The sequence below is a fragment of the Pseudophryne corroboree genome, chromosome 5, assembly GCF_028390025.1.
Source record: "Pseudophryne corroboree isolate aPseCor3 chromosome 5, aPseCor3.hap2, whole genome shotgun sequence".
NCBI classification, from domain to species: domain Eukaryota; kingdom Metazoa; phylum Chordata; class Amphibia; order Anura; family Myobatrachidae; genus Pseudophryne; species Pseudophryne corroboree.
The window spans coordinates 184,862,981-184,887,491 of NC_086448.1; the positions used below are offsets into that span (position 1 = coordinate 184,862,981).

Consider the following 24,511-nt stretch of genomic DNA (forward strand, 5'->3'; position numbering starts at 1 on the left):
GAGTTTGTTTCTTTTGCTTCTTATCAAGAATTATTGGTCCTAAGCTAAGCAAACAGCATCTAAACCCTCATATGAATTGCTCTCTTTCCACCTAGGCATACCTATGGTGGGAACCTGCATTCTTTTCTTTTAGAATCTGTAATACAGTTCCATTTCAGGTACTTGGGTGACAGGAATTATAGCACAAGGCTACATCATATATTTCCTCAATGTTCGCAAAGATGTCTTTTTAACCAGGAGTTAAGATCAAAAGAGTGTCTAGCCTTGTAGCGTGTGGTTATCCCCTTTCCAGAAGAAAAGTGGGAGTTGTGCTTTATTCCAGTCTTTTCTTGGCTCAAATGTATGATCCCTAAGCATCCTGCTCAAGATGGAGTCTCTGGGTTTGATCATCAGCTGGAATAAAACAAACTCATGGACATCAGAGATAACTTGCATGTACCGATATGGGAAAAGTCATTAGTGCATTCTCAAATTCACAGTCCATTGTCATCATTAGCAATTTCAGGCTCTACTTCTTGGCCTATATGGCGTTTATTGCCTCTCTTCTGTGAGCCAGATGTGTGACAGATGTTCCTTATCTGGATGATCTGTTGATCAAAGCAGTGTCCTTGTTTCTTCTATTTTTTGGGTGACAGACAAAACCTGAGAGTCTCATGAGTGGGTTATAAGGTACCAAAAATGTAACATAATACTCATCTTGGCCTGATGTTCAAGATCAGACATCAGAGAGTTTTAATGCTGGAAGAAAAGATAATCTCACTACAAAGACCAATAAAGTCTCTATTGGCTCTAAGACAAACATCAGTATTCTTATGCATGGACAAGGGATAGAAAGGTGTTTCTAGTAAGCTCCATGTCTGCCCCATGGAATTTTCATTTACTTTAAATTTTCCCTCACATTTTTAAAAGGCTATAAGGAGAAGCACACGTGTTCCTTGTGACACCAGACTGGCCAAATTAGATTTAAAAAATGTGGTTCCTCCTCTCATGGCTCAACCAGCCTTGTGCAGAAAACCCAGGATTATTCCCTCATACACCTTGGAGGTTGGTAGGTGTGGGGTTAAGGGTTAATAAATCGTTCATAATATTGTTTTAAGTGCCAGCATGCCCAGACAATGAGGATCGGTGCTTGTAGTCCACCTGTAAAAAAAAAAAAAAAAACAAGACACACACCAAATGTTTTAGTATTTAATTAAAAATAAAAAGAACGCCCCCACACTGCCCTCGTTCACCACTTTAATACTCACAAAATCCATGAAACAGGTCCTCTTTGGTCCATGTAGATATCCAGGGTTCTTTGCAAAACAAACAACCAGACAGACTGGCTGCTTGCACAGCCACAATGAAATTGACAGGTCACTTGCAGACACTGTCCGTAGAAATTAATAGGGAAACTTTAATTGGCTAAGAGCATCGGAGTGGTGCTCTCAGCCATTCATTTTTATGGAGTGACCGTAAGTAACCTGTCACTCTGCAGCTTAAATTACAGTCTTTTTTTTCTTAAATGTAAATTAAAATATTTGTAACTGCACTTTTTAAAACATAATGCAGGTTGTGTCTCCCAAATACAGACTGCTCTGGACCACATTCCAGATATGGGATTTTTCCGGTAATGCCGGGCGTGTGTGTGTTGGGAAGTGGGGTGCTGTGGTTGTCTTACAATTTGCGGGGGTCCTCCGACTTGCAAAGGATTGGGTAGGGTGGGGTGGTTTCTAGCAACTTACGGGGTTATGTGGTGTGGGGGGGGGATCGGTGAAGTGCCGTGGGTGTGCGGCAGTGTGGGTCCGGCAACTTGAGGGGGTGTGTTGCGGGAGTCCGGAAATTTGCGTTGGGTCCAGGCGTAGTTACCAGTATGGGAATGGCTGATGATCACAGGCATCACTGGTGAACTGAAATGTAAACATTTTTGGAATATTCCGGTACTCAGAATACCAGATAATAAAGACTCAACCAGTAGATACAATAGTTTCCAAAAATGTTTTAGAGTGCCATAAATTATATAATCAATATTACACTTGATGGGTCTGTATGCATCAGTCTGCCATATTTCAGTACTTATGCAGTGATGAATGCAGCCGCTGCGTCCATGGGGTCTGCGAATGCACAACCCTTCACTATGTGGCCGCATCCCACTAGGATGCGGGCGCAAGGTGATTGACATCGGTGGCCGTGCCAGAGCACCTGCGCAGGCAGGGGTCAACCACAAATCCATGCGTTTGCAATGAAATTGTGAATGCATCGCGGGGTGGCGCCACACATATGCTGGGCGGCCCCTGGCATGTGAGTAGATGAACGCAGATCATGCTATGGAAGCAAAATCTGCGTCCATCTCTGAATAAGCCCCTATATCCGCAATGATGACAAACCATGTCTTTGCTTTGTTAACAATTAAAGGTTTTGTGCTCTTTTGGACAACTATCCATTAATATTACCTGCTGTGTAGTGTATAAGGGTGTCCTCACCAGAACCTCTCCTTACCTTAAGCCAGGAAGCTTATTGCACTGTAGCTCATGTGAATGCAGGGTAAGCTTCCGCAGCACTGATGTGAACATGGGCAGATCAGCTTCAGGTAACTAGGAGCTTCCCAGATTCCCTCTTTTCTACATGCTATTAGTTATATTGTTGGGAGCTTGTGATTAAGGACATTTAATACTATAAAACATGAATACTGTAAAGATATAAAGCAGGACTTTATCCTTACTGTGCGTAGCCTATCATTTGTACAGCACTGTTCAGTATCATGACACCAAGTTTATAAATATTATTCATATGAAGTGCAGTCACTGTATTGTACTCCCCCAGTGATGTATTGTAAAATCCCATTATCACCAGGGCCTGGATTCCTTCAGAGAATATTCAGGACATTACAGTCAATGTACATCAGCTCCATGTAAAGCGCAGTATGGGCTGGAAAAAGGCCTGTGATGAGTTAGATCTGCACCAACGCTTCCTACGGGAAGGGCGATTCTGGAAATCCAAAGGAGAAGACAAGGGGGAGGAAGAGGCAGAATCTAGCATCTCATCGACTAGTAATGAGCAGGCAAGTGGGTTGTGAAAGATACATTGACCACCGTTGCATAGACTGCACAAGTTTTTATTCCAGATTAAACTTTGAAATGAATCTCTGTGTAGCACCTCATTGTGACACACCACAGTATATACAGTAGCATGGAGTGTGGTGCTGTTTATGTTGCCAGAGATATAGGGCTGGTTTCTGGGATGGCCACCTGTTTAAGCAAGACACACGAAACAAGCCATGTGTGTCTGCAGATTTGTTTGCTACAGGAAAGGCTAGACAGGAGGGAAGGGGCAGACTATTGTAGGCCAAATGTGGGTCGTAATTTGGAACAGATGCGGAGCTGCACAGAAACACACATAGGGCCTAATTCAGACCTGATCGCAGCAGCAAAATTGTTCTCTAATTGGCAAAACCATCGGGGTAATTCAGAGTTGATCGCAGCAGCAAATTTGTTAGCAGTTGGGCAAAACCATGTGCCCTGCAGGTGTGGCAGATATAACATTTGCAGAGAGAGTTAGATTTGGGTGGGTTATTTTGTTTCTGTGCAGGGTAAATAATGGCTGCTTTATTTTTACACTGTAATTTAGATTTCAGTTTGAACACACCTAACCGAAATCTAACTCTCTCTGCACATGTTACACCCCCCTCCCCCACACACACACACACACACCCTCCTGCAGTGCACATGGTTTTGTCCAACTGCTAACAAATTTGCTGCTGCGATCAACTCTGAATTAGGCCCCATGTGCACTGCAGGTGGGGCAGATGTCACATGTGCAGAGAGAAATAGATTTGGGTGGGGTGTGTTTAAACTGAAAGCTAAATTGCAGTGTAAAAAAAAAAAGTAGCCAGTATGTACCCTGCACAGAAACAAAATAACCTACCCAAATCTAACTCTCTCTGCACATGTTATATCTGCCCCACCTGCAGTGCACATGGTTTTGCCCATTAGAGAAAGATTTTGCTGCTGCGATCAGGTCTGAATTAGGTCCATAGTCCGGTCTGTAGCTGTATCAGTTGTGGGTGGCTGAGGGTTGGGGCAAATGCATGCAACAATGGTTGCCAGCAGGCACTCATGATTGTCTGATTGCAGTATGCCTCTGATACTGCGTTCTTTATAGATTGTGCATATATTACATAATTTTGTGCGTGTAATTTAATGTCATTTTTTGGCTGTTTTCTTATATGAAAAGTAATATTATACAGATGTGTAATATCCTCAATACGCCATGCGGTGCGAGATACCTGACAATAGTGAGCTACACAGAGTTGCTCTTTAATGTGAATGTGTCTTAGTCACAATCGGATGTGACAAAACCGATTCTTGAGACTGCACTGATTAATTAATATGTGACACTTGTATATCTGTGTGCGACTGAGTCTGAATCTGCATAACAAGCACAGCGGAAATTGGTGACAAAGGGCCTAATTCAGACCTAATCACCCCTCTGCGAATTTTCAGAGGTTTGCGATTAGATAGTCGCCGCCCAGACAGAATGAATACCCACTCCGTGCAAGTCTGCGTACGCATTGCGAAAATTGCTGCGAACACCGGTCAGCTGCAAATCCGTTCGCAACTCACTCACCATCAAATGATTTTTCCAGTCTGTGCGTAGCCCAGGACCTTCTCCTACAGTGCGATATAACCATGATTGGGGCCGGAGCTGTCGTCACACACCCTCCCTGAAAACGCTTGAGCTCGTCTGCGTTTCTGCAGCGGGGTACACTGGTATTCCACAGGGAATAACATTGGGGTGTAGAGTTGGATCTTGATCCGAGGCACCAACTGGCTAAAGCTTTGACTGTTCCAAGGATGCACTGCACCGCCTCTTCTATAGCCCCGCCTCCAGGCACTAGAGCTCAGTTTATAAATTGGTGCCTGCAGTGCAGGTCACTAACAGGTGGGGCTGCACTAGGCAGCCCTGAAAAGAGCTTTTTAGAAGACTTCAAGAACCACAGCACTTCCTATGTCTTTATGACATGCTGTACTGCGGCTCCATCACCTACCTCAGCGGCGCTGCATACTCCCGCGGCCAGGTTCCCAGGTACTTGCAGCGGAGACATACCGGTTTTCAGGCACACCACCGCTGTCACTCTCCAGGATCACGTGGCTGCACTAAAAGGAGGAGGTAATAGGGTCCCCCAGGTGGGACCTGCCGGTAAATCGTGATCCGGTCGCGGTCCCAGGAGACACTGTGTCGCACAGGGACCCCACTATATCCACCAGGGCAAGGAGCACAGGTCAGATTTACTAAAATCCGTTAATAAAAGGCTCCACAGTACCCGGTGGTGCAGTCCAGCAGAGGGATTAATGCGCTGACCTGTAGCCCCTCCCCCAGCTCCGGGCACCATCTACTGCTGGTGTTCCTGCCCTGGAGCTGCAGTCCTCTCTCCCTCACTCCCTGACTGAGATTTTGGCGCCGTTGCATAGTTGGGCTGATCTCCGGGACTGCTGGGCACAGTCTCCTCTGTAAATCCGCCTGTATCATCAGCGCGGTGCATTTACAGACACTTAAGTATCTTACATGTCATTTTAGACAAGGGTACTGCTATCTGAATATTTAGTACAAGTATTCTGTGATATACATCCAGTGTTTACTGTGCATTGTTATATCTGTATGCATACATACTTATATGTAATTTACTAGTCCAGTGCAGTTTTATTGTTTATATGTAATAACTAGGTGATTCATCGCGCCCTACGGGCGCTCTTCACACCGTCGTGTGGGGCTACGCCCCTTTAACCCTTGTACACCCTTGTGGCGTGCAATGTTTTTATTACGTTACGTGTGTAAGCGGCACTGGTACAGGGGGCGTAACATGTGTAAGCGTCAGTGGTACAGGGGGCGTTACGTGTGTAAGCGTCACTGGTACAGGGGGCGTTACATGTGTAAGCGTCACTGGTACAGGGAGCGTTACGTGTGTAAGCGTCACTGGTACAGGGGGCGTTACGTGTGTAAGCGGCACTGGTACAGGGGGCGTTACGTGTGTAAGCGTCAGTGGTACAGGGGGCGTTACGTGTGTAAGCGTCAGTGGTACAGGGGGTGCGCTGCGCGCTGTGATTAGGCTGGTTACCTGGTGTGGCTCAGTGGCAGGGGACGGAGCGTACGGGTTGTCCCTCGCGTTCTTTCGCTGTCCCGTTGGCGGCAGCATCTCCCTGTGTGAGTGGTGGGCTAGCAGGAGGCAGGCATTCCAGTGGCAGCTGCACGGTCTGCCAATCACAGCGCGTCCTGGCGGCGTCTGGCCAATGGCGGGCGGAGTGTGCCGGGGCGGGGGGGGAGGGTCTCGACGGAGACTCAACAAATGGCTGGCAGAGGGGGGGTGGCCGCATCGGAGTCTTAACCAATGGCTTGCGGAGGGGGGGGACCACATCAGGGTCGGAACCAATGGCTGGCGAGGGGGGGCGGAGCCTTAAGCTGGTGCTGCTGTCTCTGGGGAGGGGGGGCGGAGCCGCGACGGCGGCCACGCTGATATAACCTGCGGTCAGTTATGTATCCTGCTCACATATATTAGGGCAGATTTCCTATGGCTATCTCCTATATATTAGCCCACATCTCTATGGCTTGACTCCGCCCAGCGTTACCAAAGGAGGCACAAAGTCACGGATCTGGGCTAATATATAGGAGATGGGGGGGGGGGGAGATGTATATACAGCAGCTATATATATGTGTGTGGGGGGGGATAGATGTGTGTACAGTAGGTATATATATGTGTGTGGGGGGGGGTAGATGTGTGTACAGCAGGTATATATGTGTGTGTGGGGGGGGGTAGATGTGTGTGCAGCAGGTATATATATGTGCGTGGGGGGTGGGTGTGTGTACAGCAGGTATATATATATGTGTGTGTGGGGGGGTGTAGGTGTGTGTACAGCAGGTGTGTGTGTGTGTGTGTGTGTGTGTGTGTGTGTGTGTACAGCAGGTATATATATATATATATATATATATATATGTGTGTGTGGGGGGGGGTGTACAGCAGGTATATATATGTGTGTGTGTGGGGGGGTAGGTGTCTGTACAGCATATGTGTGTGTATGTGTGTGTGTATATATATATATATATATATATATATATATGTGTGTGTGTGTACAGCAGATTATATATATATATATATATATGTGTGGGTGTGTGTACAGCAGGTATATATATATGTGTGTGTGTGTGTGGGGGGGTAGGTGTGTGTACAGCAGGTATATATATGTGTGTGTGTGTGTGTGTGTGTGTGTGTGTGTGTGTGTGTGTGTGTGTGTACAGCAGGTATATACTGTATGTGTGTATGGAGGGAGTACATAGGGCATGTACAGGTATATACACATAATGTGGGCCGGGGAGGGGAGGAGGTGCTGCAGCTGCTGTGTACTGCACTGGGTCACTTGCTTGTCTCCATCTTCCGGCGGCGGCTCCCCACGACCCGCCGACCGGTTCTCCACTGCCGCTGCCTCACAGTGACTGGTCGAGCGTCTCGCGGCCGTTACCCGTCCTCCTCCACCAGGCAATCACACAGTGGCCGGTTGTCTGCTTTTTCCTCCTATTCCTCCTATATCTTAGGCCAAATCTGTGACTCCGCCCAGCATTGTGACTCCGCCCAGCGTTAGCAAATGAAGCACAAAGTCACAGATCTGGGCTAATATATAGGAGATTCCTGCATTGTACCTGTGACTGAGTGTGCCTATAGCTGCTGTGTGGATTCCATTCTTGTGTATCACACGTTTTGCTACCACTATGGGGGTAATTCTGAGTTGATCGCAGCAGCAAGTTTGATAGCAATTGGGCAAAACCATGTGCACTGCAGGGGGGACAGATAGAACATTTGCAGAGAGAGTTAGATTTGGGTGGGTTATTTTGTTTCTGTGCAGGGTAAATACTGGCTGCTTTATTTTATACACTGCAATTTAAATTTCAGTTTTTATCACACCCCACCCAAATCTACTCTCTCTGTACATGTTATATCTGCCCCTCCTGCAGTGCACATGGTTTTGCCCAACTGCTAACAAATTTGCTGCTGCGATCAACTCAGAATTAGGCCCTATATTCTTTACCCTGGGAAACTAGGTGCGTCAGGGTCTCGTATAATATATAGTGCTACACAGGGTATACTGTTTGTATTTCTCATTGTGTTTTTCAGTCACCCCACACCGCTTAAATCCTCTGTTTGTGCTCTTTGTTTATGGTCACAAAACACAGGGGATTATTTGCTAGTTTTTGTGTTTGTCTGGCTATATTGTACTATTACGCACTAAGGCTACATCCCATACAAAGTCTGCTACACAGGGCGGGACATCCGCGGACGCTCCTGCATCATGCAGTGCTGACGTCACGGATTCACCAGTGGGGGAAGTGTTAGCTGCTGGTTCATACATCTCCCAGTCCGCCTGCGGCACCTGTGGCCAATCAGGACCCACCTTGGGCTGCGTTTTCAAATATGCTGACTACGCTTGTAATACGTCCTACGCCCCCTGTGGGGCCTCCCTTGCCATTACAGCCACATATTGTCCCTGTAGTCAATCTGCCATGGATACTCTGTCTACCCAGGTACAGCATTTAAATCAGACTTTGGTTAGACAGAAGTTCACCCCACACCCCTCTGGGGCCAAGGTGTCATCTAAACGTGCCATTTCTTCCTCACAATCCACTAATGTTTTGGATAATTCTTCCGAGGAGGATGGGGAATGTACTAATCCGTCAGACACTGATACAGTTGCTTCTGATGAGGAATCTACAACCCAGGTTGATGTTCCTGACCTTGTGGAGGCTATCAAGCTGATTCTCCAGATTGATGATGACATTGAGCCTCCTGTTACATCTAAGAAACAGGATAAGTTTAAGCATCAGAAGGTTACTAAAGTAGTTTTACCACATTCTGACCTTTTAATTGACATACGTCAGGAATCCTGGTCATCTCCAGGAAAGAAGTTTTCCCTGTCTAAAAAGATGCTAGCTCGTTATCCTATCCCTGCGGAGTTGAGTAACAAGTTGGAAACCCCACCGCCGGTGGACTCTCATGTCGCCCGTCTTGTGGTGTCATCTACTCTGCCTGTCACCACTGTCACCTCACTGAAGGAACCGACAGATAAGCGTGTGGAGGGATGCCTGAAGTCTATTTACACTCTTACCATACATAGACCCACTATGGCGGCCTCTTGGGCGGAAAAAGGAGTTGAAGCATGGATTCAGGCAATTGAGGATGAGCTATCTCAGATTTTTTCTGACACTGCCAGACAATATCTGTCGTATATTACCACAGCCTTTCACTATTTATTTATTTATTATTTATTACCAGTTATTTATATAGCGCACACAAATTCCGCAGCGCTTTACAGAGAATATTCGGTCATTCACATCAGTCCCTGCCCCAGTGGAGCTTACAATCTATATTCCCTATCACATGTACACGCACACACATTCATGCTAGGGTTAATTTTGTTGGGAGCCAATTAACCTACCAGTATATTTTTGGATTGTGGGAGGAAACCGGAGTACCCGGAGGAAACCCACGCAAGTACGGGGAGAATATACAAACTCCCCACAGTTAGGGCCATGGTAGGAATCGAACCCATGACCTCAGTGCTGTGAGGCAGTAATGCTAACCATTACACCATCCGTATTGCCCCTCTCACTATATTCAGGAGGTGGTCTCTGATGCAGGGGTCATGGCGGCCAAGGCATCTACTACGTCTATCCTGGCTCACCGGATTCTGTGGTTGAGGTCCTGGAAAGTGGACCTGGACTCCAAAAAGACCTTGGAGGTGCTTCCTTTCAAGGGAGACATACTATTTGGGGAAGATCTGAACAAGATTGTGACTGACTTTGCGACGGCCAAGACTGCGTTTCTCCCAAGTACTAATCCTTCTGTGCTCAGAAGGCTAAAAGTAAAGCAAAAGGTTAGGCGTACCTGAGACAGGCTCGTACTTCCAAAACCACTAAGCCCAAATCTAAACAATCCTGGGCCGCCCGTCAGCCTGCTTCCAAACAAGACAAGCCTGCTGCATGATGGGGCGGGCCTCCCCCAACTTCTGCAGTTCGCCCATGCCTGGTATAAGACCACTTCAAATGCCTGTGTGCGGAAAGTTGTCTCTCACGGGTACGCAATCTCCTTCAAGAGACGTCCCCCTCGCCAGTTCTGTTCAACAGTTATCCCCTCGGATCTGTTGAAAGCGCAAGCTCTACACCTGGTTGTACAATCCCTCCTAGAAACAGGAGTGGTAGTGCCGGTACCTCTGTCCCAGAGAGGCAGGGGATACTATTCGACCCTGTTTCTAGTTCCCAAACCAAATGGGTCTTTCCAGCCTATCCTCAACCTCTTATCATTGAACAAGTTTGTGAGAATGTCCAAAACCCTGCGCTCTATTGTGCTGGCCATGGAACCCGAGGACTATATGATATCCCTGGACATACAGGATGCTTACCTGCACATAACTATTGCCATTTCGCATCAGCAATATCTGTGGTTTGCTATTGGCAACCTTCATTTTCAATTCCATGCTCTGCCATTTGGACTGGCCACGGCACCTTGGATTTTCACCAAGGTCATGGCCGTGATGACGGCTTTCCTCCATCTTCAGGGAATCGGGATCCTGTTGTATCTAGACTCGGTGAACTGGAGATGTCGGTCCAATTCCTACAAGCCCTTGGATGGCTCATCAATTGGAAGAAGTCCTCCCTGGTCCCTGCTCGGAGCATGGTGCACCTGGGGGCGCTGCTGGACACACACAACCAAAGACTGTTTCTGTCTCCGGAGAAGGTCCTGAACTTGAGGACAAGATTAGATGCTTCCTTTCTCGCCAGAGAGTGTCGATACACTAGGCGATGCAAGTACTAAGCCTCATGGTGTCGGCTTTCGACATGGTAGAGTACGCTCAATTTCACTCCCACCCTCTTTAGAGGTTAATCCTTTCCAAATGGGACGGCCTGCCTCATAGGATCAGGTCTCAAATGATCTCCTTGACTCCGTAGGTTCGTCTGTCACTGAGCTGGTGGCTACAGGACCAACAGTTGAGCAGGGGCCGTCCCTTCTGGTTCTCCAACTGTGTCTTCCTGAAAACGGATGCCAGTTTGCAGGGTTGGGGTGTGGTGTTGGAGCAACACTCTCTCCATGGTCGGTGGACCAGGGAAGAATCTCTCCTCCCGATAAACATTCTGGAATTGCGTGCAGTGTTCAATACGTTGACACTGGCCCTGCCTCTGGTACAGAACAGGCCTGTTCAAGTACAATCAGACACCGCCACCACGGTGGCGTACCTAAATCATCAAGGCGGCACTCGAAGCCGCATGACAATGATGGAAGTGTCAAAAATCCTCCAATGGACGGAACCTTATCTGCCAGCCATATCGGCAGTGTTCATTCCGGGAGTTCCTCAGTCATCAGAACGTGCACGCCGGAGAGTGGAGTCTTCATCCCGAAGTCGTTCAACTCCTAGTGGACAAGTGGGGCCTACCAGATGTAGACCTGATGCATCTCGACACAATCGCAAGGTTCCGGTCTTCGTAGCAAGGACAAGGGCTCCTCAGGCAGCATTCCTGGACGCACTCGCAATTCCATGGAACTTTCGGCTGCCATACGTGTTCCCTCCAGTGTCACTTCTGTCCCGGGTAATACGGAAGTTCAAGCAAGAATGAGAAATACTACTTCTAGTCGCTCCAGCGTGGCCTAGACGGCTTTGGTTCTCAGACCTGTATGGTCTCTCGATAGAGCGTCCTCTTCTACTTCCTCGTTCAGGGCCCTTGTGTCTACCCGGACCTGGCCAGACTGGCTTTGACGGCGTGGCTCTTGAAGCATCACTCCTGAGAGCAAAAGGATTCGCTGAGGTGGTCATTCAAATTGTGTTGATAGCCTGTAAACCAGCTTCAGCTCGGATTTATTAATTATTATTATTATGATGCATATACTTTCAAAACTTCCAGACTTTTGGCTTTTCTACAACAAGGCCTAGACTTGGGCCTTCATCTGACCTCCCTCAAGGTTCATATTGCTGCCTTGTCGGTGTGTGGTTTCAGAGAAAAATTGCGTCTCTTCCTGACGTTCACACTTTCACTCAGGGTGTTCTATGTATTCAGCCTCCCTATGTCCCTCCTGTGGCTCCATGGGATCTGTCTGTAGTCTTAAATGCCCTGCAAGAGTCTCCATTTGAATCTCTTGAGTCTGTGAACCTTAAATGCCTTAAGCTTAAGGTTGTGTTTCTGTTGGCTATTGCCTCTGCTAGGAGGGTGTCGGACTTAGGCGCTTTGTCCTGTCGCCCACCTTTTCTGATTTTTCACCGTGACCAGGCAGTTCTTCGAACTCGCCCTGGTTATTTACCTAAAGTGGTATCATCTTTTCACCTTAACCAGGAGATTGTGATTCCGGCCTTCATCTCTTCTGGTTTGTCCTCCAAAGAAAGATCTTTGGACGTGGTATGGACTCTCCGTATTCATGTGGACGTGGTATGGGCTCTCCGTATTCATGAACTGCCTCTATCACGAGGTCAGATTCCTTTTTAGTACTTTTTGGTTTTCACAAAAGTGGCTGGCCTGCGAATAAGCAAACCTTGGCCAGATGGATTAGAATGGTGATTGCACAAGCTTATGCGCAGGCTGGGCTACCAGCTCCTGCTTCAATCAAGGCCCATTCTACTCGGTCGTTTGGACCTTCTTGGGCAGCCCGCCGTGGCACATCTGCAGAACAATTGTGCAAGGCAGCTATGTCGTCCTCAGTGGACACGTTCATCAGGTTTTATGCCTTTGATACTTCCGCCTTCCAGGATGCTTCCTTTGGACGCCGGGTTCTTGTGCCCACTGCAGTGCGTCCCCTCCCATGAGGAACTGCTTTAGGACATCCCCGATGTTATTCCCTGTGGGATACCAGTGTACCCTGCTGCAGAAAAGGAGATTTATGGTAGACTTACCATTGTTAAATCTCTTTCTGCGAGGTACACTGGATTCCACAGGGCGCCCACCCTGACACACTTAGCTTCTTTGGGTTTGTATGGCATTAGCCGCTAGTCCCTTCTCCTGTCGTGAGAATGTGATTCTATGTGACTAACATCTACCGTCTCTCTTATGTGCTACTGCATTGGACTGGTTAACAAAACTGAGCTCCAGTGCCTGGAGGCGGGGCTATAGAGGAGGCTGTGCAGTGTATCCTGGGAACAGACAAAGCTTTAGCCTGTTGGTGCCTCGGATCAAGATCCAACTCTACACCCTGATGTTATTCCCTGTGGAATCCAGTGTACCTCGCAGAAAGATTTAACAATGGTAAGTCTGCCATAAATCTCATTTTTACTGACACTCCCAGAAAACGGCCAGTTACCACCCCCAAACACCCACTTCCTGTCAATCAGCCTGCGTTCACCTTGCGATCAAAAAAGACGCTGGATGTTTTCGCAGTTTTGCCTTACACGTGCGCACTACGATCCGTATGCATGCGCAGACAATCGATAATCGTCTTCCTTGCGAATTCGCACAACAGTGATCAGTTCTAAATTAGGCCCAAAGAGGTGCAGAAGCTGCATCGTAGCACTTTGTATACAGATTCAGACTCTTATTATTTTTTAAATGGAATCAAATAGTTAATGTATTTTATATTATCAAAACAGGTTAAAAAAAAAACATTTCTTGCACTTATGAGCTGGTTATGTGTATTCGGACGCATGTACTGTATGCCTCTCGTAAAGCTGACGCTAACGTGGCACCTATACTACAATTCATTATTGGATACATCTTGGGAAATACACTATTTACACGTATAAGATTATTTATTTCTCTGACGTCCTAGTGGATGCTGGGAACTCCGTAAGGACCATGGGAATAGCGGGCTCCGCAGGAGACTGGGCACTCTAAAAGAAAGATTAGGTACTATCTGGTGTGCACTGGCTCCTCCCTCTATGCCCCGCCTCCAGACCTCAGTTAGAATCTGTGCCCGGCCCGAGCTGGTTGCACACTAAGGGGCTCTCCTGAGCTCCTAGTAAAGAAAGTATTTGTTAGGTTTTTTATTTTCAGTGAGATCTGCTGGCAACAGACTCACTGCTACGAGGGACTAAGGGGAGAAGAAGCGAACCTACCTGCTTGCAGCTAGCTTGGGCTTCTTAGGCTACTGGGCACCATTAGCTCCAGAGGGATCGAACACAGGCCCAGCCTCGGTCGTCTGGTCCCGGAGCCGCGCCGCCGTCCCCCTCACAGAGCCAGAAGCAAGAAGAACGTCCTGGAAATCGGCGGCTGAAGACTTCGGTCTTCATTAAGGTAGCACACAGCACTGCAGCTGTGCGCCATTGCTCCCTATGCACACCACATACTCCGGTCACTGATGGGTGCATTGCGCTAGGGGGGGGGGGCGCCCTGGGCTGCAATTAGAGTACCTTAACTTTGGCAAACAACATATAATATAGCCTAATAAGCTATATATGTGTAAAAATCCCCTGCCATAATACAATTATAAGAGCGGGAGAAGTCCGCCGAAAATGGGGCGTGGCTATCTCCCTCAGCACACTGGCGCCATTTTCTCTTCACAGTGCAGCTGGAAGACAGCTCCCCAGGCTCTCCCCTGCAGTTTCCAGGCTCAAAGGGTTAAAAAGAGAGGGGGGGGCACTAAATTTAGGCGCAAACTGTATATAAAAAGCAGCTATAGTGAAAAATCACTTTCTATTAGTGTAAATTCCTGATTAAATAGCGCTGTGGTGTGTGCTGGCATACTCTCTCTCTGTCTCCCCAAAGGACTTTGTGGGGTCCTGTCCTCAGTCAGAGCATTCCCTGTGTGTGTGCGGTGTGTCGGTACGGCTGTGTCGACTTGTTTGATGAGGAGGCTTATGTGGAGGCGGAGCAGGTGCCGATAAATGTGATGTCACCCCCTGCGGGGCCGACACCAGAGTGGGTGGATATGTGGAAGGTATTAACCGACAGTGTCAACTCCTTACATAAAAGGCTGGATGACGTAATAGCCATGGGACAGCCGGCTTCTCAGCCCGCGCCTGCCCAGGCGTCTCAAAGGCCATCAGGGGCTCAAAAACAGCCGCTACCTCAGATGGCAGACACAGATGTCGACACGGAGTCTGACTCCAGTGTCGACGAGGTTGAGACATATACACAATCCACTAGGGGCATCCGTTGCATGATTTCGGCAATGAAAAATGTGTTACACATTTCTGACATTAACCCAAGTACCACTAAAAAGGGGTTTTATTATTGGGGAGAAAAAGCAGCCAGTGTTTTGTTCCCCCATCAGATGAATTGAATGAAGTGTGTGAAGAAGCGTGGGTTTCCCCCGATAAGAAACTGGTGATTTCTAAAAAGTTACTGATGGCGTACCCTTTCCCGCCAGAGGATAGGTCACGTTGGGAGATATCCCCTGGGGTGGATAAGGCGCTCACACGTTTGTCAAAAAAGGTGGCACTGCCGTCTCAGGATACGGCCACCTTGAAGGAGCCTGCTGATAGAAAGCAGGAGGAAATCCTGAAGTCTGTATATACACACTCAGGTACTATACTGAGACCTGCAATTGCCTCAGCATGGAGGTGTAGTGGTGCTGCAGCGTGGTCTGATACCCTGTCAGATAATAGTGTTACCCTCGACAGGGATACTATTTTGCTAACCATAGAGCATATTAAAGACGTCGTCTTATATATGAGGGATGCACAGAGGGATATTTGCCGGCTGGCATCCAGAATTAATGCAATGTCCATTTCTGCCAGGAGGGTATTATGGACCCGGCAGTGGACAGGTGATGCTGATTCTAAAAGGCACATGGAGATTCTGCCTTATAAGGGTGAGGAATTGTTTGGGGATGGTCTCTCGGACCTCGTATCCACAGCAACAGCTGGGAAGTCAAAATTTTTACCTCAGGTTCCCTCACGGCCTAAGAAAGCAACGTATTATCAGGTACAGTCCTTTCGGCCTCAGAAAAGCAAGCGGGTCAAAGGCGCTTCCTTTCTGCCAGAGGCAAGGGAAGAAGGAAAAAGGCTGCACCAGACAGCCAGTTACCAGGATCAAAAATCTTCCCCCGCTTCCTCTAAGTCCACCGCATGACGCTGGGGCTCCACAGGCTGAGCCAGGTGCGGTGGGGGCGCGTCTCCGGAACTTCAGCGACCAGTGGGCTCGCTCACAGATGGATCCCTGGGTTCTGCAAGTAGTATCACAGGGATACAAGCTGGAGTTCGAGGCGACTCCCCCTAGCCGTTACCTCAAATCAGCCTTGCCTGCTGCCCTCAGAGAAAGGGAGGTAGTACTGGCGGCAATTCACAAGCTGTGTCTTCAGCAGGTGATAATCAAGGTACCCCTCCTTCAACAGGGACGGGGTTACTATTCCACAATGTTGTGGTACCGAAACCAGACGGTTCGGTGAGACCCATTCTAAATTTAAAATCCTTGAGGGGGCGTGGCCTGACGAGTAATGGAGTAGGACGTGCTATCCTAGCTCCCCAGCCGACAATATCCTGAAAACATCCTGGCACCCCCTGTGAGACTGCATAAACGGCCCTGTGCGGCTTTATGAAACTCTGCTGCCCGTTCTGAGCCCCTTTCCAAGTGGATCCTGTGCTCACTGTACCTGCTGGGTACGAAAGAAGGGCTGTGCTGATCCTGTCCTGCACGAGGCCGGCGCCATCTTGGATCCTGCTGCAAGGGAGCTGTGCTAGTCGCCTCCCGCCCGGCTCTCCTAGCGTACCCTGCGGCCGGCGAAGAGATACCGCGGGGGCCCCGTCACCCGCACAACATACCGCTCTGCTCTACTTCTCTGCCGGACGACCAGGGCGCTTGTCGCGGCCCTGCAGAGCACGGGAGACCGCCGGGCGCCATCTTGCGGTTGGCGGGCCGCGCGCACGGGGCTCCGCCACCCGCCCCTGACAGCCCTGCACAAAAAAAAACCCACAAACGGAGCGGCCTATGAGCCGGACAGCTGATACCCCCTCTGCCTGCTACAAAAGCCCTGGTCCCCTGTGAGATATAACACAGGCTGGGCTGACTGTGGGCTTCTCCGGGCGCCATCTTGAGGTTGGCACTGGGCTCAGCTCTGCTCCAGTCCACACCTCTCCTGCCAGACACTATTATATGCAGCCTGAGCAGCCAGACCTGACTAGTGGCTGGCAAAGGATAATAAAGCAGACCTGCATTGCTCTGCCTCGTTTATGCAGGTGAGAAGTTGCTTGATCCCCTGATCCTGACCATAACTACCAATTCTATAGTGCCACACTATCAGGAACACTGGTCCTTTTATATATATATATCCGTCCTGCGTCTATTGGCCCTCACATAGTGAGCCGCTGCCTGCGCCCCCTCTCTTGCCTGCACTGCTTTGATTATAATCGGTCATATACGGTGGCATCGTGTTATCCAAAATGGTGAAAGGCCGTCAACAAAACGCGGCGGCAGGCGCAATGGAAAAGTTTATCCGCAACCCCGGTCCCCAACAACAGCGGAGGGAAACTACACAAGATGAGTCTTCGCCCCCTTCTCCTGCATACAGCTCTGTCTCATCAGAACCACCTGATGCTGCGTTACAAAGAGTGTTGGACGCCGTGACAGCAAGCGAGGCCCGCTTGGCTGACAAAATCGGGCAGGTGCAGTCTGATCTCTCCATTATACATCAGGACCTACAACGGGTGAGAGAGAGGGTGGGTGAGGCCGAAACCCGTATCTCCAATGTCGAGGATACTGTCACTCCGCTGGGGCGGCGTACTGACACTTTGGAGTCTCAAATGACTGATGTGCGCAAAAAACTAACGGATATGGAGGGACGCTTACGTCGCAACAATGTCCGTTTCATCGGTCTGCCCGAGAAGGAGGAGGGCTCATCTCCTGAGGAATTTCTAGAGGCGTGGCTTCGGAAGGCATTTGGACCCGATGAATTCTCGCCGCATTTCACCATAGAACGAGCTCATAGAGTGCCGATGCGCCCGTTGCCTCCGGGGGCCCCGCCTCGTACCTTCATCGCCAAGTTCCTTCACTTCCGCGACCGGGACACTGTTCTGAAACTTGCTCGCACGAAAGGCCCCCTAAAATGGAACGGGTCGCCAATATCGGTCTTCCCAGACTTTGCGGTGGAGGTGCAGAAAGATAGAGCTCAGTTTCTGCCTGTTAAGCGGAGACTCCGGGAACTTGAACTGCCATACGCCATGCTCTTTCCATCACGATTACGAGTGGTAGCTGATGGGGAGACCAAGTTTTTTGAGGCTCCTCGTGAGGCGATGATGTGGCTGGATAGACGCTTCCCGGCGAGACGGGCCCTTGCTGATGAGTGATTAATTCCTGTGACTGTGTGGCAAAAGATTTTATGTACAGGATAAGATTATATGCATATCTACTGGAGTGATGCAGGATGTGGGGGAAAATGTTTAACTATCTATGCTGTTCCCTGAGGATATGAGGGTGGTAGGGGGGTTAATTACTTACCTGATTTTCTGTCTTGTTATTCTTCTTATACAGGCAATTACTATATTAATAATGCTGGGACATGTCGGGTGGGGGGCCGGGGGAGAGGAGGGATATATCGGCGGTCCGAATATACCTGATTATATTTGATCTTAAGTCCCGGGGGGTGACTTTGTATATCTCGCCTCTTTTTCTATCCTATGGGGGCGAATTAGTCTACAGGCTGGGGAAGTTTTGTTTTGTTTGTGTTTTGTTTTCTCTTTCTTAGGGCCATTGTATTTCTGGCTCCACCCAGGGTATAACAAGGTGTGTGCTCTGGGCTTGAGCCGGTATTAGGTTCAGGGATCCAAGTATGCTGCAGGTTGGGAGTAGTATACAGGGTGGGGGGAGGGGGGAAGTTGTTGGCTATGGTTGTTTCTGGTATGGATGGTCGAAATTTGAGTGTGTGTGGCTTACGAATCTACTCATTGAGCGGTGGTGCCTTGTTCTTGTATACAGAGAAGATGGATCTGGCTGGCTGCTGGCTGTAGCCTCTCTTATTATCAAAACGACCCCTCATGGTTGGACTTAGGTTGGTGTCATGGAATGTAAGGGGACTCAATGACAAGATCAAGAGATCCCTTGTGCTTAGACAAATTAAGCAATATGCCGCTGATGTGATATGTCTTATGGAGACCCACCTGGTGGGCAGTAAGACCCTTGCCCTTAAAAGACCTTGGGTAGGGTGGGCATTCCATTCCACACACACTTCTGCCTCTCGGGGGGTCTCTATCCTTATAAAGAAGGCAGTTCCCTTTGTACTGGAGTCAGTACAAACGGACCCATGGGGAAGATATGTGTTTTTAAAGTGTAAAATCCACTGTACCCCTCTGCTTTTGCTGTCCGTATATGTGCCCCCCCCGTACTCCTCAGATGTCCTAAAAAGGGTTGCAGGATTTATGGCCTTGTCACCGGGTATACCCGTGGTTTGTGTGGGGGATTTCAACAATGTTTTAGATAAAGCGATGGATAGATTCTCCACCAATCCCTCTGGTCCACACTCTGGTAGAAATGATTTTGCTGAGGTTGTGTCGGGACTGGGCCTGGTTGATCCCTGGAGACTGAGACATCCATCTGCTAAACAATATTCATGCTTCTCACATTCCCACTCCTCGTTCTCTAGGATTGACCTGGCCCTTCTCTCGAACGATCTGATTCCTAGGGTCCAGGATAGCAAATATGAGACTAGGGGTATATCGGACCACTCCCCTTTAACATTGACCCTGGACTTTGGCTGCTCTAGAGGCCAGGCAGTGTGGAAGTTTAACCCGTTTTGGCTAGTACATATGGGAGATGGCTCCGATTTGGTGACTGCGTGGCGGGAATTTTTTGAGATAAATAAGGCTGGGCAACCTATCTCTAATTTATGGGATGCGTTCAAGGCCTTTTTGCGGGGAACCCTAATTAAACGAGTGGCTAATTTAAAAACCTTTTTCAGGCACCGGGAGTCCGAGCTAGAGACCTTGAGTGTTGCTGCTGAGGTAAAATACTTACAGGATTGCTTGGATAGTTCCAAATCTGCATGGTTGACAGCGCAGGGGGAATGGAGGGAATGTCTAATGGAAAAGACTCAGCATAGACTCCTCTTTTCCTCTCACACCTTCTACGCCTCCGGGGATAGGCCGGGATCATATTTAGCCTCTTTGGCACGAGGTGAGAGATCCGCTAATACCGTGGTTGAAATAGAGGCCCCAGACGGTACCACTGTAGTGCAGACCCCACAGATTGCGTCGGAATTCGTGTCGTACTATAGACGTTTATATAGCTCTAAACTGGACTGTACCCCGATGCAATTAGACGAATATTTACAGACTATACAGCTTCCCTTGCTGACTGGTGAGGCGCATGACTTCCTCGAGGCACCTATTACGCCGGAGGAGATTGCGGATGCGATCAGTGCTGCCCCCAATGGGAAGGCTTCAGGGCCCGATGGCATACCGTCTGAGCTATATAGGCGCCATTTAGATTTTTTTGTCCCCCAATTGCTTGAGCTATATAGTCAAATATTCACACAGGAATCCCTCCCATTATCTATGGCGGAGGCATTGATTATTGTCCTTCCGAAGCCCGATAAGGACCATAGGAAGGTTGATTCTTATAGACCTATCTCCCTTCTACCGACCGATATCAAAATTCTGGCCAAAATCCTGGCATGTAGATTAAATAAGGTAATTACACAGATCATACACCCAGATCAGACGGGATTTATGCCCAATAAATCAACATCCATTAATCTCAGACGATTATTTACCCATCTACAGGTCCCCCGTGAGGCACCCTCATCCATAGTAGTATCACTAGACGCCGCTAAGGCCTTTGACTCCGTGGAGTGGGAGTACTTGTGGAGGGTCATGCGCAAGTTTGGTATAGGCCCTAACTTTATCAAATTTGTCCGCCTGATGTATTCCTCTCCCCTGGCTAGAGTGACGGTGAATGGCTTTGTGTCACATTCCTTTCCGTTGTCCAGAGGCACTCGTCAGGGATGCCCATTGTCCCCTACCCTGTTTGCTATAGCCATTGAACCCCTTGCATGTCTTCTGCGAGCGAACCCTGAGATTATTGGATACACCGTGGGCACCAGGGAGGAGAAAATAGCTCTTTATGCCGATGATATCCTGCTATTTGTGGATCGCTATGCTGAGTCTATGCCTAAGATTTTAGATATTATTAATAAGTTCGGATGTTACTCAGGGCTCCTGATCAATTGGGAGAAATCCTCCATTATTCCGCTTCAAGGTGAGGTCCCTGCCTCCCCATTGGTTGTTCTCCCGCTAAGATGGGTGAATTCCTTTAAGTATCTGGGCATATGGATATCCAATGACCCTCATAAATTTACTTCCCTTAATATTACACCGCAAATATCTTATCTTCGCAATAAGGTGAAGGTCTGGGGGAAATTGCCCCTGACGGCTACAGGGAGGGTTAATCTGGTAAAAATGGTTTTTCAACCCAAACTCCTATACATACTTCAACAATCCCCGATATACATCCCCCAGAAAACTTTCAAACAGATAGATGGCTTGATGTCCTCTCTGGTTTGGGCTAGTAAACGGGCACGGTTGAAACTTAATACTCTGACTAGGCCCAAAACCTCAGGGGGGCTGGCTCTTCCCAACTTTCGTCTTTATTATTTTGCAGCACAACTAGCACATCTATGGGAATGGGTTAATGAATCTGACACTTCAAGTTTGCATTCTCAGCTGGTATTGCAGGAATACCCAGGTGGTTCACCACTGAGACTGCTTCTCTGTGGAAGTGTCAAAGTATCGGCACTACCACTCTTTAAACAATATATTACTGTTTGGAGACTGGCGCATCGGATATTGCAAGGACAGGGCATTGACCCTGACACTCCGCTGAACAATAAATATGGATTGCCAGAGTTGTGTCAGCTTCAAGTCAGGGAGGTGTGGGAACCATGGGGGGTGACTTCACTGGGACACTTGTATGTTGATGGGTTTTTTAGATCTTTCCAGCAGATTCAACAGGAATTTAACGTCCCCTCAGCGTATTTTTATCGCTTCCTTCAATTGAGACATGCGGTGTCTGCCCAATTCCCCGATGGCCCGCCGGCGCTTACTGATTCTCCGGTCAAATTGCTGTTGCAGACAGTGGGACCCGGTCACTTAGTATCCAAATTATATGGCCGGTTACTTCAAATGCATCATATAGACCCCCTTAGCTCCCTTAAGACCAAGTGGGAATCTGACCTAGGTCCAGTGTCGGATGAGATATGGGAGGGTGCCCTGGGATCGAGCCGGCTTTCAACATCATCTGTCCGATATCAACAAATTCAGTTGTTCGTGCTGCACAGGGTATATATGTCACCTCTGCGATTGTCACATATAGGGGGATCCCACAGCTCAAAATGTCCCAAATGCGGCACTATGGGAGCAGACTTTTGGCATATGATATGGATATGCCCTCTGGTGTCGAAGTTTTGGGAGGAGGTTATACGGGCCATAGTTGGTACGGGTATCCCCTCTACCGTACTTACACCTATCTCTTGCATATTGGCAACTATAGATGAGGAAACTCTAGACCCGCCCAGTCGACGATATGTTATAAACCTCAGTGCTCTGGCCAAGGTTTGCATAGCCAGATTATGGATGGCTAATGAAGCCCCGGCGCCACAATCCTGGATTGCTCTGGTTAATACTACGGTTGCACATGAAAAATTCGTATATCTGGCCAGGAATGCGGAAAAAAAGTTTATTGCTATATGGGGAAGGTGGATGAGCTCTCGCTATTTCGCTTCAAGGATGAATACTGCTGAACCCTAGATCTATTTAACTGCCCGATATGAGTAGTCTTTGTGTGAGTTCTCTGGGGTGAATGGCCCGTGGCCGGCCGGATCCAAAGGCACGATGTTATCGTGATAAAAGATAATACAATGTGGGTCTAATATATAGGAATTCTGGATCACCACTGCTCTATTGCTATTTATGATTCTGAATGAGATATTTAATACCACATCACACTATGCTCTCTCTGCAATACCGTAGCATGTTGTTGTTACTTGTTTAAGTGTTATAGTCTGGTTGTTGTAAGTATGTTATGCTTGCCCTAGGCAATGTTTAAATGTTAAAACATTGTAAAAACCAATAAAAAACTATTGAATTTAAAAAAAAAATTTAAAATCCTTGAACATTTATATAAAAAAGTTCAAGTTCAAAGTACCTCAAGGGTGTGGTACAGGACTGTCATTACCAATTCCAGACGTTGCCGTCTGGTCTGTCCACGGCACCGTGGGTGTTTACCAAGGTAATGGCCGAAATGATGATGCTCCTCCGAAAGAAGGGAGTCATGATTATTCTGTACTTGGACGATCTCCTTATAAAGGCGAGGTCCAAAGAGCAGTTGCTAGTCGGCGTGGCACTATCTCAGGAAGTGCTGCATCAGCACGGCTGGATTCTGAATATCCCAAAGTCGCAGCTGATTCCTGCGACGCGTCTGCTGTTCTTGGGCATGATTCTGGACACAGAACAGAAGAAGATATTTCTCCCGGAGGAGAAGGCCCAGGAATTATCATCTCTGGTCAGGGTCCTCCTGAAACCAAAGCAGGTGTTGGTGCATCACTGCTTGCAAGTCCTGGGAAAGATGGTAGCTTCTTACGAAGCAAGTCCATTCGGCAGATTCCATGCAAGGATCTTCCAGTGGGATCTGTTGGACAAGTGGTCCGGATCGCATCTCCAGATGCATCGGTTAATCACCCTGTCCCCGAGGGCCAGGGTGTCTCTGCTGTGGTGGCTGCAGAGTGCTCATCTGCTCGAAGGCCGCAGATTCGGCATACAGGACTGGGTCCTGGTGACCACGGATGCAAGCCTCCGAGGTTGGGGGGCAGTCACCCAGGGAAGAAACTTCCAAGGACAATGGTCAAGTCAGGAAACTTCCCTACACATAAATATTCTGGAACTAAGGGACATTTACAACGCCCTGAGTCAAGCAGAACCCCTGCTTCAAAACCAACCGGTTCTGATTCAGTCAGACAACATCACAGCGGTCGCCCATGTAAACCACCAGGGCGGCACAAGAAGCAGGGTGGCAATGGCAGAAGCCACAAGGATTCTTTGATGGCGGAGAATCACGTGATAGCACTGTCAGCAGTGTTCATTCCGGGAGTGGACAACTGGGAAGCAGACTTCCTCAGCAGGCACGACCTCCACCCGGGAGAGTGGGGACTTCATCCAGAGGTCTTCCAGCTTATTGTGAACCGTTGGGAACGGCCACAGGTGGACATGATGGCGTCCCGCCTCAACAAAAAGCTAAAAAGATATTGCGCCAGGTCAAGGGACCCTCAGGCGATAGCTGTGGATGCTCTAGTGACACCGTGGGTGTACCAGTCGGTTTATGTGTTCCCTCCTCTTCCTCTCATACCCAAGGTACTGAGAATAATAAGAAGGAGAGGAGTAAGAACTATACTCATTGTTCCGGATTGGCCAAGAAGAGCTTGGTACCTAGAACTTCAAGAAATGATCTCAGAGGACCCTTGGCCTCTGCCTCTCAGACAGGACCTGCTACTGCAGGGGCCCTGTCTGTTCCAAGACTTACCGCGGCTGCGTTTGACGGCTTGGCGGTTGAACACCGGATCCTAAAGGAAAAGGGCATTCCGGAGGAAGTCATT

At 48.5% G+C, this 24,511-nt stretch overlaps 1 protein-coding gene across 1 annotated transcript in view; it reads left to right on the plus strand.

The window, feature by feature from the left end:
• Nucleotides 1-24,511, plus strand: part of ZMYND11 (zinc finger MYND-type containing 11) — a 282,804-nt gene that overhangs the window by 225,261 nt on the left and 33,032 nt on the right. The window contains exon 12 of the mRNA XM_063921925.1: nucleotides 2,833-3,040. Within this exon, the coding sequence (XP_063777995.1) occupies nucleotides 2,833-3,040 (208 nt within the window). The remainder of the gene's footprint in view (nucleotides 1-2,832; nucleotides 3,041-24,511) is intronic.